The sequence below is a fragment of the Felis catus genome, chromosome B1, assembly GCF_018350175.1.
Source record: "Felis catus isolate Fca126 chromosome B1, F.catus_Fca126_mat1.0, whole genome shotgun sequence".
In the NCBI taxonomy this organism is placed as follows: domain Eukaryota; kingdom Metazoa; phylum Chordata; class Mammalia; order Carnivora; family Felidae; genus Felis; species Felis catus.
The window spans coordinates 199,954,081-199,974,075 of record NC_058371.1 but is presented as its reverse complement, the minus strand read 5'-3'; the positions used below and the strand labels follow the sequence as shown (position 1 = coordinate 199,974,075).

Genomic DNA, 19,995 nt, shown 5'->3' with positions numbered 1-19,995 from the left:
GTATTTGAGAGAAGCCACCCTGGCTAGAATTTAAACCCAGCTTTCATGAGTGACGCCTCGGGCTGGAGAAGTTAGCCGCTCACATCTGTTCCTAATCCACGGCGTGGTATGACATAGAGGGTTAGAGCAACCTTTGCTGAGAATGATCAAAAGATCAATCTAAAATTTAAACAAGGGGAATTCATTGGAATTCCCAAGGAACCTTGGCCCCTTAATTATACCTTCTCTATCACATAACTTCCGAAACTGGATCCCTGGCTCTGGGCAGAGCGCAACAGGGAATTCAAGTATGAAACATGCTTCTAGAAGCCATCTCTTTAATCTCGCCAATTTAACTGTCCCAGAAAGCAAGGTTTTTATACAGGAAAAAACTAATCCATCGCATACATTATCTATTAGCTGCTCAGAGTATTCTCGTTCCTTCTTTTCCACATCTGCCAGAGTGATGTATTCAGAATCGCCAGTCCCCAACATTTCCGTGTTTGATAGTTTGACCTGAAGTCCCTTTTCTAATTCCTCCAAGTCCTGGGAAAAATAGGGGGGAAAAAAGCAAGTAAAAAATCTAATATATCTTAAATTCTACAAAAGAAATGCTTTTATTTTTCGCCATATTATCATAAAATATTTCTTAACCATAACTGCCCTAGGCATTGTCCTCCTTAAGGTTTGATGACAGAAATCTATTTTTCTCATTAAACATAGAGCCTCAAGAATACTAGATTCTTTTCTTCTATACTCCTCATTCCACAACCGCCCCCCCCCCAATAGAATGTATTTTTTTAAAATGATGAAATAATGTGTTTCACTCCTTAAAGTCCCGGAAAATACCATCACATCTGGGGGTTGGAGGGGGAATCCTTCTTCCCCACTCCTCTGGTTTCCGTGGGGAAGGAATACTCTCTACACCCTAGGGGAGGCGTGAAGCAATGCGATTGGTGGGTTCAACAGCAGGAAGTGTGCACCCATAGCTTGTCCAGCCTCTTCCTCTTTGGCATGGACCATTCAGGGGAGGCCATTGCTGTGGTGTGGCCTTGGCCCAGGGTGGGCTGGGCAGGCCAGAGGTGGCCAGCTTCGCCCCAGACGAGGCAGGCATTTACCTAGTCCTGGGTTTATGACTCTGCTGCTCAGCTAAGCCACGTCCTCCAAGCTGCCCTGTGAAGCTGACCTCTCTGTGTGTGTCCCTTGACTCTGTCTCTTAATCAACTCAGAACTGGAGCAGGAGCCCCCTCTGTACCGAGTCCTTCAGGCCCCGCCGTGGGGCGCGAGAGGAGCCCCGTCTCCTCCAGGACCATGTCGAGAGAACTGGAATCTGCGCCAGGGTGGCTCCAGCTTCATTCGGGAGAAAGATGTTGCTGAAAACTGCTTCTGCGCATCCGTGGTGAAGCTGTGCATGATTTTGGGCCCTTGTCACTACCAGAGAGAGACGTTGGCTCTTGCCAGAGGGAGAGCCTGATGTTCGGGGAGTTGGGGTATTTCGTCTGGAGTCTCTTCCCTGTAGGAAGAGGCGTGCTGGGCTCGTCACTCAGCCTCGAGGACCCCAGATACCTGCGCCTCCAACTGCACGCACCCCCATGATGCTGCTTCTCTCCCAAGAGCAGCCACTGGTCTGAGTACCTTTGTCCTCGTCTAGAAGTCGGGGGGGTCATGATGAGCATTAAATAAAAGTACACATGGGAAGCACTTGGCCAGACGACCTCTCGATAAGCAGCAGCCACTGCAGTGATTACCCTGCTGTGCCAGTACTGGTGGTGGAACCGGCTCCTGGGTCTGCAGACTACAAAGCTTGTTACCGTTTTCGTGTAACACAGCTTCGTTATTACTTGTGCAATTCCCAGTGTCGCCATGATTATTGTCATTTATTCACTGGAGAGTCATTTAAACCCAGCCTCAGTTTCCTCAGCTGTAAACAAATAATAACGGCTACTCCCAGGGCTGTTGTGAAGACTGAATAAAATAACGTGTGAGGGGGCGTCTGGGTGGCTCGGTCGCTTAAGCGTCTGACTCTTGATTTCGGCTCAGGTCATGGTGTCACGGTGGGTGAGATCGAGCCCCTTGTCGGGCTCTGTGCTGACAGCATGGAGCCTGCTTGGGATTCTCTTGCTCCCTCTCTCTCTCTTCCCCTCCCCGCTCATTTGTGCGCTGTCACTCTCTCTCAAAATAAACGCATAAAATTAACAAAAGATTGCGTGAAAACCCCATGTGCGTTGCCTGATGATGACGATCCTGGTAGCGGTGATACCGAGGACGGTGACGATGACCACCATGGTGTACCGCGTCCTCCCTGGGGTGTTTTGGTGTCTCCTTCCCCATGGAATGGAGGAGAGTGGGGAAGAAACCTTCTCTCCCAGTCCCCCAAATATCATGGCGGTGCAGGTGGCGGTAACGATAATGGTGTGAGGATAGTCATAAGAATGATTATGATGATCGAGATGATGGTGGCGATGACGATAATGGTAGTGGTGGTGACAGCGGGGATTAAACGGTAACGATGGTGAGGACACTGCTACTGATGAAGTTGAAGATGGTTGTTGTGGTCGTAACGAGGCTGATGGTAGCCACCATGTATTCAGGGTCTAACTACTACTGTGCCAGATGCTTCATGCACTTTCTCTCATCCCTTCCATGATCCCATAGGACGGGAATTATTATCCCATGGCACAGGAGGAACCTGGGATTCTGAGAGTTTGTGAAGGAAAACCAGGATGTCTGACTCTGAGACCCGGCTCATTTCGCGGCACGTAAAACAACGGAAACTTCACGTAAAAGACTGAGAGGAGGGGAACGCAAAGTAGGACAAACCGTTGTAACCAATAAACCGATGATGTATTTAAAAATACCCCACCTTGGGGCACCGGCGTGGCTCAGTTGGTGAAGCGTCAGACTTTGGCTTAGGTCATGATCTCGCGGTGGGTGGGTTCGAGCCCCGCGGCGGGCTCTGTGCTGACAGCTCGGAGCCCGGAGCCTGCTTCGGAATCTGTGTCTCCCTCTCTCTCTACCCCTCCCCTGCTCATGCTCTGCATCTCTCTCTCTCTCTCTCTCTCTCTCTCGCTCTCTCTCAAAAATAAACATTAAAAAAATAATTAAAGGGGCGCCTGGGTGGCGCAGTCGGTTGAGCGTCTGACTTCAGCTAGGTCACGATCTCGCGGTCCGGGAGTTCGAGCCCCGCGTCGGGCTCTGGGCGGATGGCTCGGAGCCTGGAGCCTGTTTCCGATTCTGTGTCTCCCTCTCTCTCTGCCCCTCCCCCGTTCATGCTCTGTCTCTCTCTGTCCCAAAAATAAATAAAAACTTTTAAAAAAAATAATTAAAAAATCCAAAAATAAAAATACCCAACCTTGGGCAGAAGCTAAAGGTAACAGTGGTTCTCTCTGAAGAGCGCGTATGACCAACACTCTTCTTTTTCCTGCTTTCAGTATTTTTCCAAATTTTAATAATAACCTATGGTCATTTTTACATTTGTACACATACTTTCGTATGACTGCACTGTTCAAAGGCAAATATTGAAATAAATTATTTTTACACGCGAAAGCAAAAAGAGTTTCATACGATGTTGTCTTTTACATATTGTAATAAACTCCTACTAAGTTACCTTGAGACACAGGTTGAAGACTTACTTACGTTTTCTTGTTTCGAAAGAATCCTCTGGTATAATTCATCATCAGACTTCTTTTTGGGAAGAAGATCAAGGAGGCACATTTTTAAAATCTGAATAAACATCTATGGCCAAGAAGGAAGACATAACGGAAAGGTTTAAAAATGGTCTCTCTCTCTTCCTCCCTCCTTTCCTTCACCTGCTCCCAGCCCCTCCCCCCATCTCAATCTCTATATATCTCTTCACACGTACATATTTTTACTATAGAAAACGATCTCAGATTATAAATCACGATGATAGTATTTTCATGAAGCTTCTAAAAAATATGCTCTACTTCTCTTGTTGTCTTTTTAAAATTTTTTTTTAATTTTGTAAATGCTTTTTTATTCATTTTTGAGAGACAGAGCGTGAGCAGGGGAGGGGCAGAGAGCGCGAGGGAGACACAGAATCTGAAGCAGGCTCCAGGCTCTGAGCTGTCAGCGCAGAGCCCGATGCGGGGCTCGAACTCACAAACCATGAGCTCATGACCTGAGCTGGAGTCAGACGCTTAACTGACTGAGCCACCCATGCACCCCATATTTTTTTAATTTTTTTAATGTTTATTTATTTTTGAGAGGGAGAGAGAAAGAGTGCAGGTGTAGGTGGAGCAGAGAGGGAGACACAGAATACAAAGTAGGCTCCAGGCTCTGTCAGAGCCCGATGTGGGGCTTGAACCCACGGACCGTGAGATCATGACCTGAGCCGAAGTCAGACACCCAACCGACTGAGCCACCCAGGCACCCCTTGATTCAAGAAATCTTCATTAGGCGCTTAATGTGTGCCATTCCTTCCACGTTGCCCATTTCCCTGTGAGTCAAGAAAATACAAAAGGCAAAGAGTGTTGCTTCTTTGTGGGAAGAATCAGAGGGACAGTTGTTTGGACCTGGGATATATGACATCATCCACTCCAGCCTCCTGTCTTGATGGACGGAGGCCTCCTCTAAACTAAAACGTGTCCTCCCATAAGTGGGGACACCCCGGAACATCCAAGGGTGCTATCTCCACAATTTGTTTAACCATTCACCTACTTTAGCACCTGCGGGCATTTCCAGGGTGGGGGTCTTATGAATAAAGCTGGTAAGAACATCCACGTACAGGCTTTCGTGTGAATGTTAAGTTTCTCTGGGGCAAAGGCACAAGAGTGCACCTGCTGGGTTTTGTGACAAACCGCCTGTCTTCCTGTGCAGCATCTTATATTCCCACCAATGTACGACAGATCCAGCTTCCTCGCATCCTCACCAGCGTTTAGTGTTCTCGTCACTTGTTATTTTAGCCATTCTGATAGGTGCCTACCTCACTGTGGTTTTAATTTGCATTTCCCTAATGGCTGATATCGTCAAGCACCTGTCTGTCTGATTTTTGTACGTGTGTGCTTGCCAACTGTATCTCCTTTTTGGTGAAATGTCTGTTCATGTCTGTTGCCCATTTTCTAATTGGATTGCTTACTTCTGTTGAGGTCAGAGTGTTCTTTATAGGTTTGAGGCACCAGCTTCCTGTGGATACATGGTTTGCGATGTGAATGTTTCTCTTTCTCTTCTTCCTTAATGGGGTCTTTTGCTGAGCAAAAGTTTTTAATTTTGATGAGGTTCAATTTATTAGTTTTCCCTGTGTAGGTCACATTTTCAGTGTTAAGAAAGAACTCTTTGCTAGGGTTAAATCCTGAAGATTTTCTCTTCTGTTCTTTTTTTTTTTTTTTTCCCCAAGATGTCTTACATTTTACATTTATGTCCATGATCCATTCGGAGTTCGTTTTTGTGCGACATGGAGGTCTGGCTCGAGGCCCATCTGTGTCCGCTTCTGGACGCCCATTTGCTGCATATCATTTCCTGAAAAGCTTATCACTCCTCCACTGAATTGTTTTTGTACTGTCGCCAAAATCAGACACTTTGGTGCAGGGCGTAACACATATTGTTCTGTAAAGAGCCACTTTACCAATAGTAAGTGTTTCTGGGTTGGCCAGCCATACTGTCTCTTGCGAATATTGGATTCTGCTGTTACAGCATCGAGGCAGCCAGGGGCAATTTGGGCAAGAACAGGCATGGCCAGATCGGCCCAAGGGCCATAGTTTGCAACCCTCGTTCTAAGGTTTGTTAAACACCGTTCTGTGCCAGGCTAAGACATAGATTATCTCATTTGGTTTTAACAGGATGCAGGAGGTCGGTACAATCTTCCCCACTTCACTGACAAGGACTCTTGGCTGAGAAATCTGGATAAACTGGCCTCATGTCACAAGGGACAGCCATGAGGGACAGAACCCAGAACTTTCCACCAACCTTCCTTATGCTTGCCCATGCTAACGAGCTCTAGGAACATAATGTTGTCCTGGCTTCCTACCCACTGAGGTCGAGGCTGCATAAGGTAACGTTCTTTTCTCAAGATGTTGGTCTCAAACCCATTTTCCTTTTGACCCCAGACGGAATCAGTAACGTGTATCAGTCTTGCCTCATTCCTTTCAAGTTAAAAATTTTTTAATTTGGAAACTTTACAGGCTCAGAGGAATGTGTCAACCAGGACAGGCTCCCAGGTGTCCTTCCCCCTGGATGACATGTGACATCACCACAATACAGTACCCACTCCAAAACTGACACTGGTCCAAGTGCAGTTAACTGCAGACTTCAGTTTCCACTCATTGTCACCGGCAGTCGTGTGTGTGTGTGTGTGTGTGTGTGTGTGTGTGTGTGTATTTTTCTGTGCAACTTTACCCCAAGTACACGTTCATGTGGCCACTGCCACAACCAAGACGGAGAATGTTCCAGCACCAGGAGAAATCCCCTAGTCCTAACGATCCCTCTAATGGCACCCCTCCCCCCCCCCCAATCTGTCCTCATCTCTGCTCTTCTGCTTTGAACCCTGACAGATGCAGCTTCCCTCCACCTCCTGATGAGCCTAGTGCCACTTTCTCCCTCAGGGGCCACCAGGGAGCTCTAAGCTCCTGGGCTGAATGATGGTTGCATCTGGCCTGAACTTTAAAAAAAAAAAATTTTTTTTTTAATGTTTATTTATTTTTGAGACAGAGACAGACAGAGACAGAGACAGAGAAAGGGAGACACAGAATCCAAGGCAGGCTCCAGGTTCCGAGCTGGCAGCACAGAGCCTGACGCGGGGGTTGAACCCACGAACGGGGAGATCGTGACCTGAGCCGAAGTCGGACGCTGAGCCAACTGAGCCACCCGGGCGCCCCACCTGAGCCACTTTTTTATTTTACTTTGTCATTGGCACGTAGTCAACCACGGTGTTGCCGCAGTTTCAGCTGTAACAACACAGAGATCCCATGGGTTCGTACGGGGCGCCATCTGTCAGTGGCCTGAGTCACTTCTGAACTCTGACCTGTGGTGACGGATCTCTACCAGAGGAACGGAACTCGAGGTCTCTGCGAGAGCTTGCCATGTTTCTCCGGGTCCCGCACCTGGCGGAGATGTGCCCCGCAGTGAGGGAAACGCCACGCGTGGAGCGCAGTCCCCAGGCGGCCTCGGTGTCAGCGTGCACATTTCTACGGGGCGCCTACTATGTGTGGGCACACAGACCTTACACTCAGCCAGACCTCTTTTGGGTTCTGTGTCTGCCATTCACCAGCTCTGCGATTTTGGACAACTGACGCGACCTCTCTGAGTCTCAGGTTCCTTGTGAGGGTACAACAGAAGTAAGGGCTTCACTGAGATCAGACATACAGAGTGCTTAGCCTAGCCGAGTACGAGTGCTGACCGAGCAGTGCTGTGACAGTGCTGGTCACACCGCCCAGCAGAGCCCAGAGCTCTGCCCGCAGAGACGACTTCACTTCCTAGAAATTCTACGGGGTAAGAGCTGGAAAAACATTATCTTTATACCTTTCCTAAAGTGGCCCAGAGAGGGGAAGCGACTTACCCAAGGTCACACAGCCCGTAAGTGTGGGAGGGTGGACTAGAACCCAGGTCTCTGACTCCTAATCCAGTGCTTCTGGAACTTTCCTAGGTTCCAGCTTATGTGTCTCCCTCCAGGGAAGCCTGGCCATCTCCCCCACACTCGGGCCCCCCTTACACATGCTCACGGCACTGTATCGTTTGTTCAGACCCACTGTCTGCGTGGTGTATTTGTGTGGTTTACTGCCATGTCCCTGTAGAGAGTGGACTCCATGCAGGTGGCGGCTGTCCTTGTCCCTGTCCCTGTCCCTGTCCACTGCGCCTGGCAGGGAGGGGAGGCTGCCCACATATAAGACAGGCAGATGAGTGACGGTGGATGCTTCCTCCAGGTCCCCGCAGGCACCTGCTGTCTGCTCTGGGGGCGAGGTGGCCGGCACCATGTCACTCGCGAGCTGGATGGGGCTCCGAGCCCAGTAAGTCAGCCCTCCAGGGAGCCCAGAGCCTTTGAGAAGATGGCCAGGGCCACCTGCCTGCAGGTGGGACGCGATGTGGCCAAGCAAAAGCAGGCGGGCTGCTGCCTCAAGGCGATGGGGCTCTCCAGGCACAGTGGGGCTGCCGGAAGAGGCTCTATTTCTGGAGTCCGGGTAGGATTCCTGGTTTCCAACACTGGCCCCTGTTTACGAGGCCCTTCCTGCTCTCACGGAGCCCGCATTTCTTTTCACTGCATCCCCAACTTGAGGTTTTTATTTTTCTAGTTTCTAACGAAGCACCTCCCGGGCACGTCTGTCTGTGTCTCCGTTTCTACGTCTCTGTCACTCTCTCCATCGGTCCCTCTCCCCTTCTCTTTGCAGCAGGCCTCCCCTCTGTAGATCTCATCCTTCAGTCGATAATTTGGGAGAAATCATTCCTCTTTGTAAGCCCCCTGGCCCCGATGCCTGGCCGGCCCTGCCGTTCTGCAGCCACAGTGGGACGCATCCCTCCGCCCCCCCCCCCCCCCCCCTGCAGCCTGGATCCAGAGCTGATTCACTGGGAGGCCGGGGCATCTGGCAGAGATGAGTCTTGGTCCGCTGCCCTCTGTGGTTCTGATGGCGCCCTCATCCGCTCCGAGAACGCACGCCTACAACAAGGTGCCTGACTGCCCATCTCAGCTCCAACTTTGGGCTTTACGACTCGGGGTGAGTCCTCTCTGTGCCTCAGTTTCCTCATCTGCAACGTGGAGTAACAATGGCACCCACCTCTCCTGGTTGTGGTGAAGTTCAGAGCTAACTGCCTGTGTAACACGCTCAGGGCCCAACACATAGTAAGCAATCAACAAAGTTAGTGCTCATGAATACAATATTATCTTCGCTGTTATCACTCCTTTAAAAATGCTGTGCTCTTGGGGCGCCTGGACGGCTCAGTCAGTGAAGCATCTGACTTTGGCTCAGGTTATGATCTCCCGGTTTGGGAGTTCGAGCCCCACATCCGGATCCTATGTCCCCTTTCACTCTACCCCTCCTTCGCTTGTGCGTGCACGCTCTCTCAAATAAACATTAAAAGGAAAAACCTGGGCGCCTGGGTGGCTCAGTCGGTTAAGTATCCGACTTTGGCTCAGGTCATGTTCTCGCGGTTTGTGAGTTCGAGCCCCACATCAAGCTCTGTGCTGACAGCTCAGAACCTGGAACGTGCTTCGGATTCTGTGTCTCCCTCTCTCTCTGCCCCTCCCCACTCACACTCTGTCTCAAAAATAAACGTTTAAAAAATATTTTTTTAAAAAGGCAAAAACCACAAATAAAAATGCTGTGCTCTTTTCAATGCCTTTTACCCCCGTCTCCATCAGGACGTGTGCCCTGGGAGGAGGGTCTCATCTTTCCGCCCCACCCCACAGCTCTGGGTCAAGTACAGCCTGTGCCCCACGAACAGGCACAAATTGCTTCTCTATTTGATTGTCAGAAGCCTAACACCCTGTGCCTTCCTGTCATGGAGGCTCCACTGTCACTAGGACCCAGTCCCTGAGGGCACACAGGACTCGGTGCCCATGGAGGGCCTGTGTTCACGACCCGGGAAAGGGCGAGAAACTTGGCCGGCCACCTACCAGGTGCTTCTCCCGCCTCAGGGCCGTGTCCAGACGCAGCAGATCCTTTAAGTGAAGGTTACAGATACACAAGTCAAGGTCCACACTGAAAAGTCCAAAGAGAAACGGAAGGCCTTTGAGAGTACTTGAGGTGGGGAGGGGGGTGACAGGGAGGGAGCACATCCCTGCTCAGTATAAGCCTCGGTGCATCCCGAGCCCAGATTTTAAATTCTGCAGCGTGCAGAGGTTCCCAACAGCCGCCCAAGTGATTCATCCATCACTTGTGATCGGAAGGGAGCAGCTGTCTGCGACGTGACGGGCAGAAGGCAGCAAGAGACAGAGGCGGGAGAAGGACACCCCATTCCGGCATCGTAACGTCTCCATCACAAGCCCTCTCTCCTCCGCCCCTGTAGGCAGACATTCTCATGCCCATTTTATAGATGGGGAAATAGACTTAGGAAGTCAATTAGCGGTCACAGGGCAGGTAAGTGGCCGGGCAGATTTGACCGTTTGTCCGGGGTGGGCACACGCACTCTGAGCAGCCCCATTCCCACCCAAACTGTGACGAGCCCAGTAAGTTCCCAAAGCTCCTCAACACCCCTTCCCAGCCACTGTCAAGGTCAGCACAGAGCTCAGGGTCTGGGCCCACTCCTTCCACAGCCCTGAGCTGAGGTTGGGCCCGGTTCGTCTCACAGGGGCAGGGCCCCTTGCACGTCACCGAACTTAAAGAGCAGAGAAGTCTGAGGACCAAAGCACAACGCTGCTGCCTCTGTCTTCAGCCTCTCCCACGGGCTGAGCAGCTTGGTGATTTACAGCAAAGGCTTTGGAGATGAGGTCAAACCCAACTGTACCACTCGCCTGCTGTGTGACCTCGGGCAGGTTACTCAGCCTTTCTGTGTCCCTTCATTCTTTGCAAAATGAGGGCAGTGATAGCAGCTACCACATAGTGTTAAGAGGAATTAATTCATTGATTGACTTTTATTCATCCATCACTGAACCTGTCCCAGGCTCCTACGGGGCAGTAGGGACACAGCAGTGAATAAAACAGACCCGGTCGCACTCGTGAGACAATTAATCCCTGCAAAGTGCTCAGTACTCTGCCCAGTACGCAGAAGGCACCTGATCAGGGCTAGCTACTGTTATGCAACGCCCAGGGCACGTCGATGATTCAGCGACGCCCCTAACGTCTCTCCTCGGGGCTCAGGCTGGAATCCATAACCCCCACGTTGGCCAACACCACATGGTGAGCTCCAGCTCACACAAGGGGTGGCTGTGTGTCTGTGGCTGAGTTGCTTAACCTCTCTGGGCTTCCATTTTCTCCACTGACCGTGATATGGTCCATGGGTCTGTTTCTCCATCCCTTCCCCCGCCTTACCTCTCGCAGATCAGCACCTCGGGGAAGCTGTTCACCCGGACGAAGGTGCGGCTGAGGAACCTGTCGTCACTGGCGGTCGAGTGGATGCTAGACGAGGAGCTACAGTCCTCCTTCTCAGCCTGGCTCAGGCTCCCCAGGCTGCTGGAGGGGGAAGCCTCCACCGGCTGGTTCGGCAAGATGGCCTGCTTTAAGTTTTCGTGCAGAGACGGGTTGGAGGAACCGTCGGCCAGCGGCTGGGGTCGGGGGAGAGAAAGCTCGCTCAGTCCACATGACCTATCGTGACTTTGCTTCAGTAACTCCGCCAGAGATATATGACAGCAGTCCCAAGAGGGCCAGGCTGGGGACACACTAGGAGGGGAAGAGTAAACAGGTGGAGCCCCGTGCCCCAGGGTCACGCCCACATCCACACCCCAGGGACCAGGGTCATAGCTCTTGTCCCCAGGAGGCCAGCCCCTCTGCACTAGGCCCCTACCCCTTAGCCATGAGCCTGGGTCCGCTCACCAGTGGCCCACCTACACCCCACACCTGGCCGCCAACTCTGACCTCCACCTGCTCCCTGCTCCCTGCCTCCACTGCTTCTGCCTCTGTCCTAGACCCCCGGCTCTGCTCTGTCCACTGACCTGCTGACCACCTGGCTCTTCCCCACCTACACTGACCTGGGCATCACCTCCTGACCCCAGGCCTTCGAGGTGGCTCCCCACTGCCCTTAGATAGGCCCGAAACTCCTTACCAAGGGACTCAAGACCCACACGCTGCCATGGCCACACGAGGTCACAGCCTAGTGCCTGGCACAGCTGGAGGGCTCAACAAATGTCAGCCACCACCTCTGTCCAGCTTGCTCCACTGCTCCAGAATGTTCCTGCCCAAGTAGTACGGAGCCGGCTGCCAGCTCCAAACCTCCCTCGTCATTCCATACTTCTGGGTCTTTCCAGATTCTGGTCCCTTTGCCCGCAACAGCCCTCACTCACTGTCTGCTGGGCGGAGGCATCCCTCCCTCCAGACACAGATCCAGAGCCTTCCATCCCTGGTAGCCCGGCCCAGCCCACGCCGGTTACGGCACACCGTCCTACAATCTCTGCCCAGACGGTGAGGGCCTCCAGGGTGAGGACGATGCTGTCCCAGCCACTGGATAATCCCCAGTGCCCAGCAGGAGCCTGCCTGGCAAAGGGTGTCGACGATGAGTAAATGCCCCTGGTCTGGGAGTTTTGCCCCAACACCGACCCACCAGATAGCTAAGTGAAGGAGGCAGTTCCCAATGAGCATCCCTGGGAGCAGTCCCAGTACTGCAGAAAAGTTCTAATCTGGGCAAGTCTGTGTTCGGCACAGTGAAATCATTTCCGTGGGGCAGGGATTTGCAGAACCTGGCTCTGGCTGTCTTCAAAAGCAAATAATAACCGAGGAAACCGAACAAGTACTGAGCGCTTGGCTGCCACACGCAGGGCTAAGCCCTATGTCTATAATCCCATTTGACCCTCAAACAATTGGGGGAGGCAGGAGGGCCCATCACCCCCATTTCCAGATGAAGAAACAGGAGGCCGAGTCAGGAAATGGCCCACAGTAACGGCCGAGATAAGAGTTAGGATGGAGTCTGTGTGACCCCAGAGCCCGTCTTGTTTACGGCCAGGAGAGCAGGCAACACTTTCCTCCAGTACTGGACCAGGGACTCTTTCTTCCAGGGACAGTCTCAAAGCCAAGGGCTCCCAGAAGCACCATGGGATGTGCTACTGTCTGCAAATCTCCTGACCGCAGGTGAATTCCTGGCTTCAGGTGTAAGAGACCTATAGCCAGGGGACCTCGCACAGGTCATTGGCCTCTCTGGGCCTCAGTTTCCTTATGCATGAAGAGGCAATAACAGTATGATTTACCTTATGGGAAATGCCTAACGCATGAGAAATGCTTAGCATTGGGCCAGCCCCGCAGTCAGCGTTCAGCAGGGCGGAAGTGGGATCTGCGAATGAGGAGCGATGCCAGGAACCGTGTCAGGGCCGGTGTTTGTGTTACTGCTAGAAGAGTAGGGTGCTGCCCTACTGTGCTGCCACTGGTGTTCCTGGGGACACCTTGCTATACCCTGTCCCCGACAATGCCGTCATAAAGCAGATTCATCCTAAAGTTTTAGTCCATTCCACAGCCTCAAAATTATCCTTATTAAAATGACTTACCACAAAACCCTCAGAGAGGACCCAAAACCACTACCCCCTCCTACTCCCATCTCTAGTGCATTACTGAATAATTGCGTTTCTAAGACGGAGCTGAGGACTCTTACCCGGAACTTCTGATTGATGGGATAGATGACTTTTGCCTTCAGTGCAAATGCTGTGATGTTGCTGTTGAAAGATGGCTCACATTCCTGGGAAGGAAGAACACATGGCATCGGGTGCTTTCTAGAAAATGAAGCATAAACCGCTAAGAGTTGCAAAAACGCCACACCCCATTTGTAACTGTGGCCTCGGAAAGGGACTGTAACAGGCTCATTTAGATCCCAGTAGGTGATCACTTGTTAGAAGGATGGGTGGGTGGATGGGTGGATGGATGGGTAAATGAATAGGTGGATGGATGGACAGATGGACAAATGGGTGGACGGATGCATGGGTGGATGGGAAAGTGGATGGATGGGTAGATGGATGGATGGATGGATGGATGGATGGACAGATGGATGGGTGGATGATGGATGGATGGACAGATGGATGGATGATGGATAGATGGATGGATGGATGGATGGACGGATAGATGGATGGATGGATGGGTGGATAGATGGATGGATGGATGATGGATGGATGGATGGATGGATAGATGGATGGACGGATGGATGGATGGATGGATGGACGGATGGATGGATGGATGGATAGATGGATGGATAGATGGATGGATGGATGGGTGGATAGATGGATGATGGATGGATGGATGGATGGATGATGGATGGATGGATGGATGGATGGATAGATGGATGGATGGATGGATGGATAGATGGATGGATGGATGGGTGGATGGATGGATGGGTGGATGGATGGATGGGTGGATAGATGGATGGATGGATAGATGGATGGATGGATGGGTGGGTGGATGATGGATGGGTGGATGATGGATGGATGGATGAATGGGTTGACAGGTGGATAGAGAGGTGGCTGGATGGATAGATGGGCATATAGACAAATGGGTGGATGGATGAAAGGATGGGTGGATGGATGAGTAGATGTTATATAGCACATTCCTTATTTAATTCCAAGTCTTCAGCTTTGAAAGAAATAAGTATTTAAATAACATGACAAAAATTTATGAGCGTTCCTAAAAATTGTGAACCATCTTTTAGTGGAAAAGAAAACACAGAGTAGTTTTAGCATTGCCAGGGGCGTAAACATTTACACCTGGTAATATTCACACAAGCCTCTGGATCAGAGCCTTCAATGAAAAGCAGTTGGGCAAGTCTTTTCACTTCTCTGAGCCTCAGTCTTCCCAGACAGAAAACAAGGTACCGTATGTGCCCCTAGGTCCGTGAGACAAAGCACCCAGCAGAGTTGCTGGGACAGAAGAGCCGCGAAGCAAGGGTGGGGAAGAGGTGCCTCCCCGGGGAGCCTTCTTTGACCGCAACTGGAAAGACTTACTCCCGGCTGCTCAAGATTCCCCACATCCTCTCTGTATCTCCCTCTGCTGGAGCCGCCCCCTGCATTTTGCTGGGCGTGCTGAATAAATGTTTTGGAAACCACCTGCTGGGCATGACGGTGAGCAGGCAGCCGAATCAGGAGCCTGGCGCTCCAGACCACGAGAAATCTCGACCTGGCAGGCGAAAACTGCACCCGCATCTACTGCAACGCTGTTCAACCAAAGCTTTCTGAAGAAAGGGCTCCATAACCAATGATTTCTTGTTGCCAACTTTACCTCGGGATAAGATACCCTATCACGGGGGATACAGAAAGATCTACCACTACCTCATGATGCGGGCACTGGGACAGCACCCGACAGCGGTGTGGCCCAGGACGCCTCCCAAGCGGGTTTCGCCTCGATGCCCTTCTGAGCAGGGTGGGGGTGGAAGCCACATGGCGAGGGCTGGGCCTTGTCATTTCCACCTGTGCTTCATGACTCACAAAAAACAGACTTAGATGACGAGAATGGGGCAGACCACCCACGTGTGCCACCGCCTTCCACCGCCAAGGGCCCCGCCGCTGAGTCTACTGTCTTCCTTTCTCATGGGGGAGACGAGACAGAGCGGTGAAGCCGTGAGCCCAAGGTCACACAGCTGATGAACGCCAGAACCGGGATTTGAGCTCAGATTCCCTCCTCTTTGGCTGACACCTTTTTGCCTCCTTCAACGTCATACAAAAAAGAACGAGGGTATGAGCCAGGAAGTTAAAAAGGAAGTGGGTGTTCAGTAGAGAAGAGCCCTGGGCTGGTGTCACCACGCTCCAGGAGCACAGGCCACATCCTGAGATACTTTGTTATTCCCACACCCCAACCTGCCATGTAAAATCAACCACAAATTCCACACTCAAACTCCTAAATGTCACTCAGACCCACAGCCCTGGCCCCAGCCACCACCATAATTACCCGAAGGGCTTCAACAGCCTCATAACTGGCTCCCGTCCATGCACTGAGTGCCTACTATGTGCTAGGCTCTTAATGCCCTCTTGATCATTTAATTATCACACGTCAGCCAGTTTGGGGAGGTCCGTACTATTTCCATCATCCCTATTTCATGCAGCAAGGCTCAGAGGTTAATACCTTCCAATTCATTCTCTACGTGGCAACTGAATGATCTTTTGAACTTGGAATCCCCCTCACTGCCGGCTTAAAACCCTTCCTGGCTTCCCTGTGATCCGAGGGAGGAAGGCAAGGCCTGCCCTGGGCCCCAGCATCCAGTCCCCATCTCTGCTTGAAGCTGTGCAGGTACAAAGGCAAAGGAGGACAGTAAGATTGACAAGGCCGATTTCAGAACAGGTTACATAATTTGTGGGGTCCAATACAAAGTGAAAATGGGGGGTTGTGCATCTTATCAGAAAGTGATTAAGAATTTCAGGACAGCAGGGTCCGGAGACCAGAAGCAGGGCCCGACTGAGCTCAGCCCCTGTGGGTTTGCGCAGGGGAAGCCGGTCCGGGCTGCTTTCAGTGGACACGCGCCTGCTCAGAGAAAGCCGGGGAAGTGGAGGGCACCACTGTGCTTTTCTAGACTTCTTACAAACAGAGGCGAAGAGAAAGCGCAGCATGGAAAGGGTGCAAAATGTGAGGAAGGGCGTGGTCGCCGCCCTGCAGGGGAGATAGACAACAAAAATTGCACTTAATGTGAAAAACGTAATTAGAAGAACAGGATGAATAGGCTGGGGTCCACCCGAGACGCAGGGAAGCAGAAGCCGGGCCTGCGCCTCAAAGCGTCAAGTCCAGCTGACGCGTTCCCGCAGCCGTCCGGGGAGCCTGTGAGTGCGCCCCATCCACCTGCAGTTTCCACCCCATCCACCTGCAGGATGAAGGCCATCGAGCACCGAGGACCGACCCCGTGACGGTCACGATGTTTGTCAGGATGAAGGACCCCGAAGGGCTTGGCAAATGGAATCCAGGAGAAAACTGGCTTCTGCTGTTTTTGGTTTTGTTTTTGTTTCTTTTTACAGCTTTTCTTATTAAGTTCAGATGCCCTCCAAATTTTGATGACCTTCCCAACAGCAGCAATACAATTATACAGAAAATTGGCCGTAGCGCAAGTTCACAATGTAAAACTTCCTCAACTGAAGCAATGCAATTATTCAGAAAATTAGTGAAAGCGTAATCACAGGAAAAGAAAGGGCATCTCGCTCACCAACATCAAGGTGTTCTTTCAGTGAGCGCGCGGATGCGACCACAAAGGAGCCATGCCCCCAGCTCTCTTCATCCTGGGCAATGGCATGCCTCAGAGCCTTCTGGAGTTTTCGGTTTGTTTTTGACCGATGTGAGCTATTTATCGAAATGAGGTTCATGCGAGGAGTGGCCTGGGCCACAAATGCCTTGGGTTTTCTGTGCATTTGAGGACATCGGCGTTAGAGCTCAGCTCGCCTGGTCAGAATCAGTCCTGGCTGCATTCCTTGACAAGCTCAGCCTGCAGAAGGCAGGGTATTTTGGCAAAGCCGGTCACTGGAACAGGCAGATCTTTAACTTAACTCTTGGCAATGATTAGCTAGATAATGGACCTCGGCTGGCATAGCTAAACAGTTAACAGGTAAAGCGTTACTGGGAAAAACAATGAGTGTGGCTTCCGGGGAGGTAAGAGGACTGGGCTCCCCTGCAAACGCTGAGTGATCGATGCGGTCCTGCAGTCAGAATATTTGCGGAGTTAACCGACAGGTGATCAGACAGGTCAGGTTTCTTGTCCGATGCCACACAGCAAACAGGTGACGGGACTGGGGCCGGCTTCCGGGGTCCTGGATCCCCGAGCCTGTCGTGTTTGCATCATCTCCAAAGCTGCCCTCTGCGTGAGCAGGGCTGTATCCAGGCAATTCAACCACAGAAAGCGTGCAATTTAACAATTTCTAGCATATTCACAGCTACGCGCAGCCATGACCACAGTCAATTGGGGAACGCGCTTTTACCGTCTCCAAAAGAAACCCTTCCGCTGTCACCTCTCTCCCTCCCACACCCTCCTCCCCAAGCAACCACCAACCTCCTTTCTGTCCCTGTAAATGTACCTGTTCCAAACATTTTATATGAATGGAATCCTCTGATAGGTGGTCTTTTGTGACTGGCTTCTTTCAGTCAGCATACCTTCAGGCTCCATTCGTGTTGAAGCAGGTACTAGGATTTCGTTCCTTGTCATGAACACGGTGCACACGTTCTCGTGCACACGTATGTTCCCATTGTTGGGAGTATGGTTTTGATAACACGGATGCTAGGGCCAGAGGGCCAGAGGGTGAGGGAAAGACACAGAGACACACGGAGATGCAGACAGAGAGAGAGACACGAGAGAGAGAGGGACACACAGACAGCTGCACCAACACACGCACATGCAGCCACATGGGGACACCAAACGCCTGGGGACAGAGAGGCAGGGAGCATGAGCTGGACACACAGCACCTATGTGCCAGGGGCCCGCTCCCGCTGCAGCCCCGCGAGGGCAGCTAATCCATCCATCGGGCTGCGTAAGGGAAGCCTGTGTCTGGAATCCTCGGGAAGATAGATCTGCCTCGTGGGGCTGCTCAGAGAGGTGCTTGGGGGTAATCCACACGAGTGCTCACCATCATTCAAAGTGACATATGTGAAAATGCCTGACATTCAGTAGGTGCTAAAGAAAAAAAATCTCAGTTCCGTCTTCCCCTTTTCTCAGGACGTTCTCCATCCCTCCCTCTCTCTCTCTCTCTCCCCATCTACCTGTGTAAATGTCTATATTTACCTTTGGGCAATTGAGGGTAAATGGCCAGGATCCATAGTATTTTCTGGGGACCGGCAAGCGTCTAGAAATAGCACACCTTTGGAAGAAACACCCTCCTTATCCACAGAGCTCATGCATGAAATGATGCCCCACGGCGAGCTCAGGCTGGGCAGTGTGGGGGCCAGTGAGGAAGGAACAGGGAGAATCCACCTTCAACATGTCTATCAAGAGGTCCAGAGCCCGAGTTCCTGGACGTTTACTTAACATTCCCGTAAAAGAAATAAAACAAAACGGAAACAAACTTATGTACAAACACTCACAGAGGCCTCATTCAGAAGAGCCAAACCCTGGAAACAACTCGCATGGTGATATATCCCCACAGTGGACTGAGCAATTAAAAGGGATAGATTGGGGGCGCCTGGGGGGCTCCGTCGGTTAAGCCTCCAACTTCGGCTCAGGTCAAGATCTCACAGTTCGTGGGTTCAAGCCCCGCGTGGGGCTCTGTGCTGACAGCTCAGAGCCTGGAGCCTGCTTCGGGTTCTGGGTCTCCCTCTCTCTCTGCCCCTCCCCCGCCTCAGGAAGAAGTAAACATTAAAAAAAATTTTCAACAAAAATTAAAAGGGATGGGTTACTGATAAGTGCAGCCATACAGCAAAAGCCTCAAGAGCAGTGTGTTGAGTCACTGTCAGCACAAGAAAGCACAGGATTCTAGAACAGTGAGACCACGGTGGTGATGGGAATCACAGCAGCTGCCACTTCTGGAAGGGGCAGGGAAGGCAGTAGACGGGGGGAAGGTAAACCAGAAAGGAGCATGGGGGAGCTTTCTGGGGCGACGGAACGTTCCAGATCGGGGTATTGGCTACAAGTGGAAAACTTAAAATTTGTGCACTTTGCTGTATGTAAATTATACTGCAGGAACGAAGCCTGTTGGGAAATCTGTCAGGGGCTCATCTGGATGACATCTGTGCTGCCAGGCGGGGCACACAACACCCAACGTGCGACTCGGCAAACAAACCCAAACACGCGGCTTACGTCCACAGCCTCCTCCTTCGATGTCTGTGCGTGTCTCTTCCTCCTCCCGGACGGGGAGCCGGTTTCCGAGGGGTCCTGTACGTTAGACTCCAAATTCTTGAGCAGACTCTGAGCATCGTCTTTCTAAAATCCAAAGGTGGGGGTGGGGAGAACACAGGGAAGCCGGTCAGCCTGGTGCCCCCATACCTTGAGCCGTCACCTCCTCACCCAACGTGTACACATCTCCGTGCCTCTGCCTGGCCCCTCTGTGCGTAGCGTCCTGCCTCCTGCCCCCGCCCGGGGTCGGGTCAGCCACACAGCCTTCAGGACTGTCCCATCCCCACTGGATCAAAAATCACTCCATTGTTCTTCTGGGTTGGAGGCCCCTGGCAGCCTGTGAGCTCCTTGGGGTAACAGCTTACTGCAGGAAACAGCCCATCAATATTAATTTTCCTGTTAACCCCCATAATGCCACTGGATGCATTTAAGAAAATATTTCAGGTAACGGTACATTATAGAATGGTTTGTATTGGGAACCACGGCTGATCCTCATTATGGGAAAGGTTCTGTATTTGTAAATTGCTTACTTGCTGACATTATTTGTAAACCCCCCCCCCAAATCAATACTTGTGGTGCTTTTGGGGGTCACTCCTGGGCAGGTGCAGGGTGGAGAGAATTTGAGCTGCCTGACTACATTGTCAGGGTCTCCTACTGCAGACAGGTGGCCCCTTTTGTTCTTAATGCCATTCTCCTCTCACACACCCGTGCTTT

At 51.5% G+C, this 19,995-nt stretch overlaps 1 protein-coding gene across 8 annotated transcripts in view; it reads right to left on the bottom strand.

Moving 5' to 3' along the window:
- The window catches only part of EVC (EvC ciliary complex subunit 1), a 76,202-nt gene that overhangs the window by 49,397 nt on the left and 6,810 nt on the right, over nt 1–19,995 (bottom strand). For 3 of the 8 annotated variants that reach the window (XM_045056605.1, XM_045056606.1, XM_023253321.2), the window contains exons 2-7: nt 19,246–19,368; nt 13,156–13,273; nt 10,893–11,125; nt 9,539–9,623; nt 3,616–3,714; nt 388–525 (exon numbers count right to left, since the gene is read on the bottom strand). In XM_045056605.1, the coding sequence (XP_044912540.1) occupies nt 388–525; nt 3,616–3,714; nt 9,539–9,623; nt 10,893–11,125; nt 13,156–13,273; nt 19,246–19,368 (796 nt within the window). Of the gene's footprint in view, nt 1–387; nt 526–3,615; nt 3,715–9,538; nt 9,624–10,892; nt 11,126–13,155; nt 13,274–15,605; nt 15,633–19,245; nt 19,369–19,995 lie in introns of those variants that run through there. The other 5 variants (XM_023253319.2, XM_023253320.2, XM_023253322.2 and 2 more) reach the window with 4 other exon arrangements.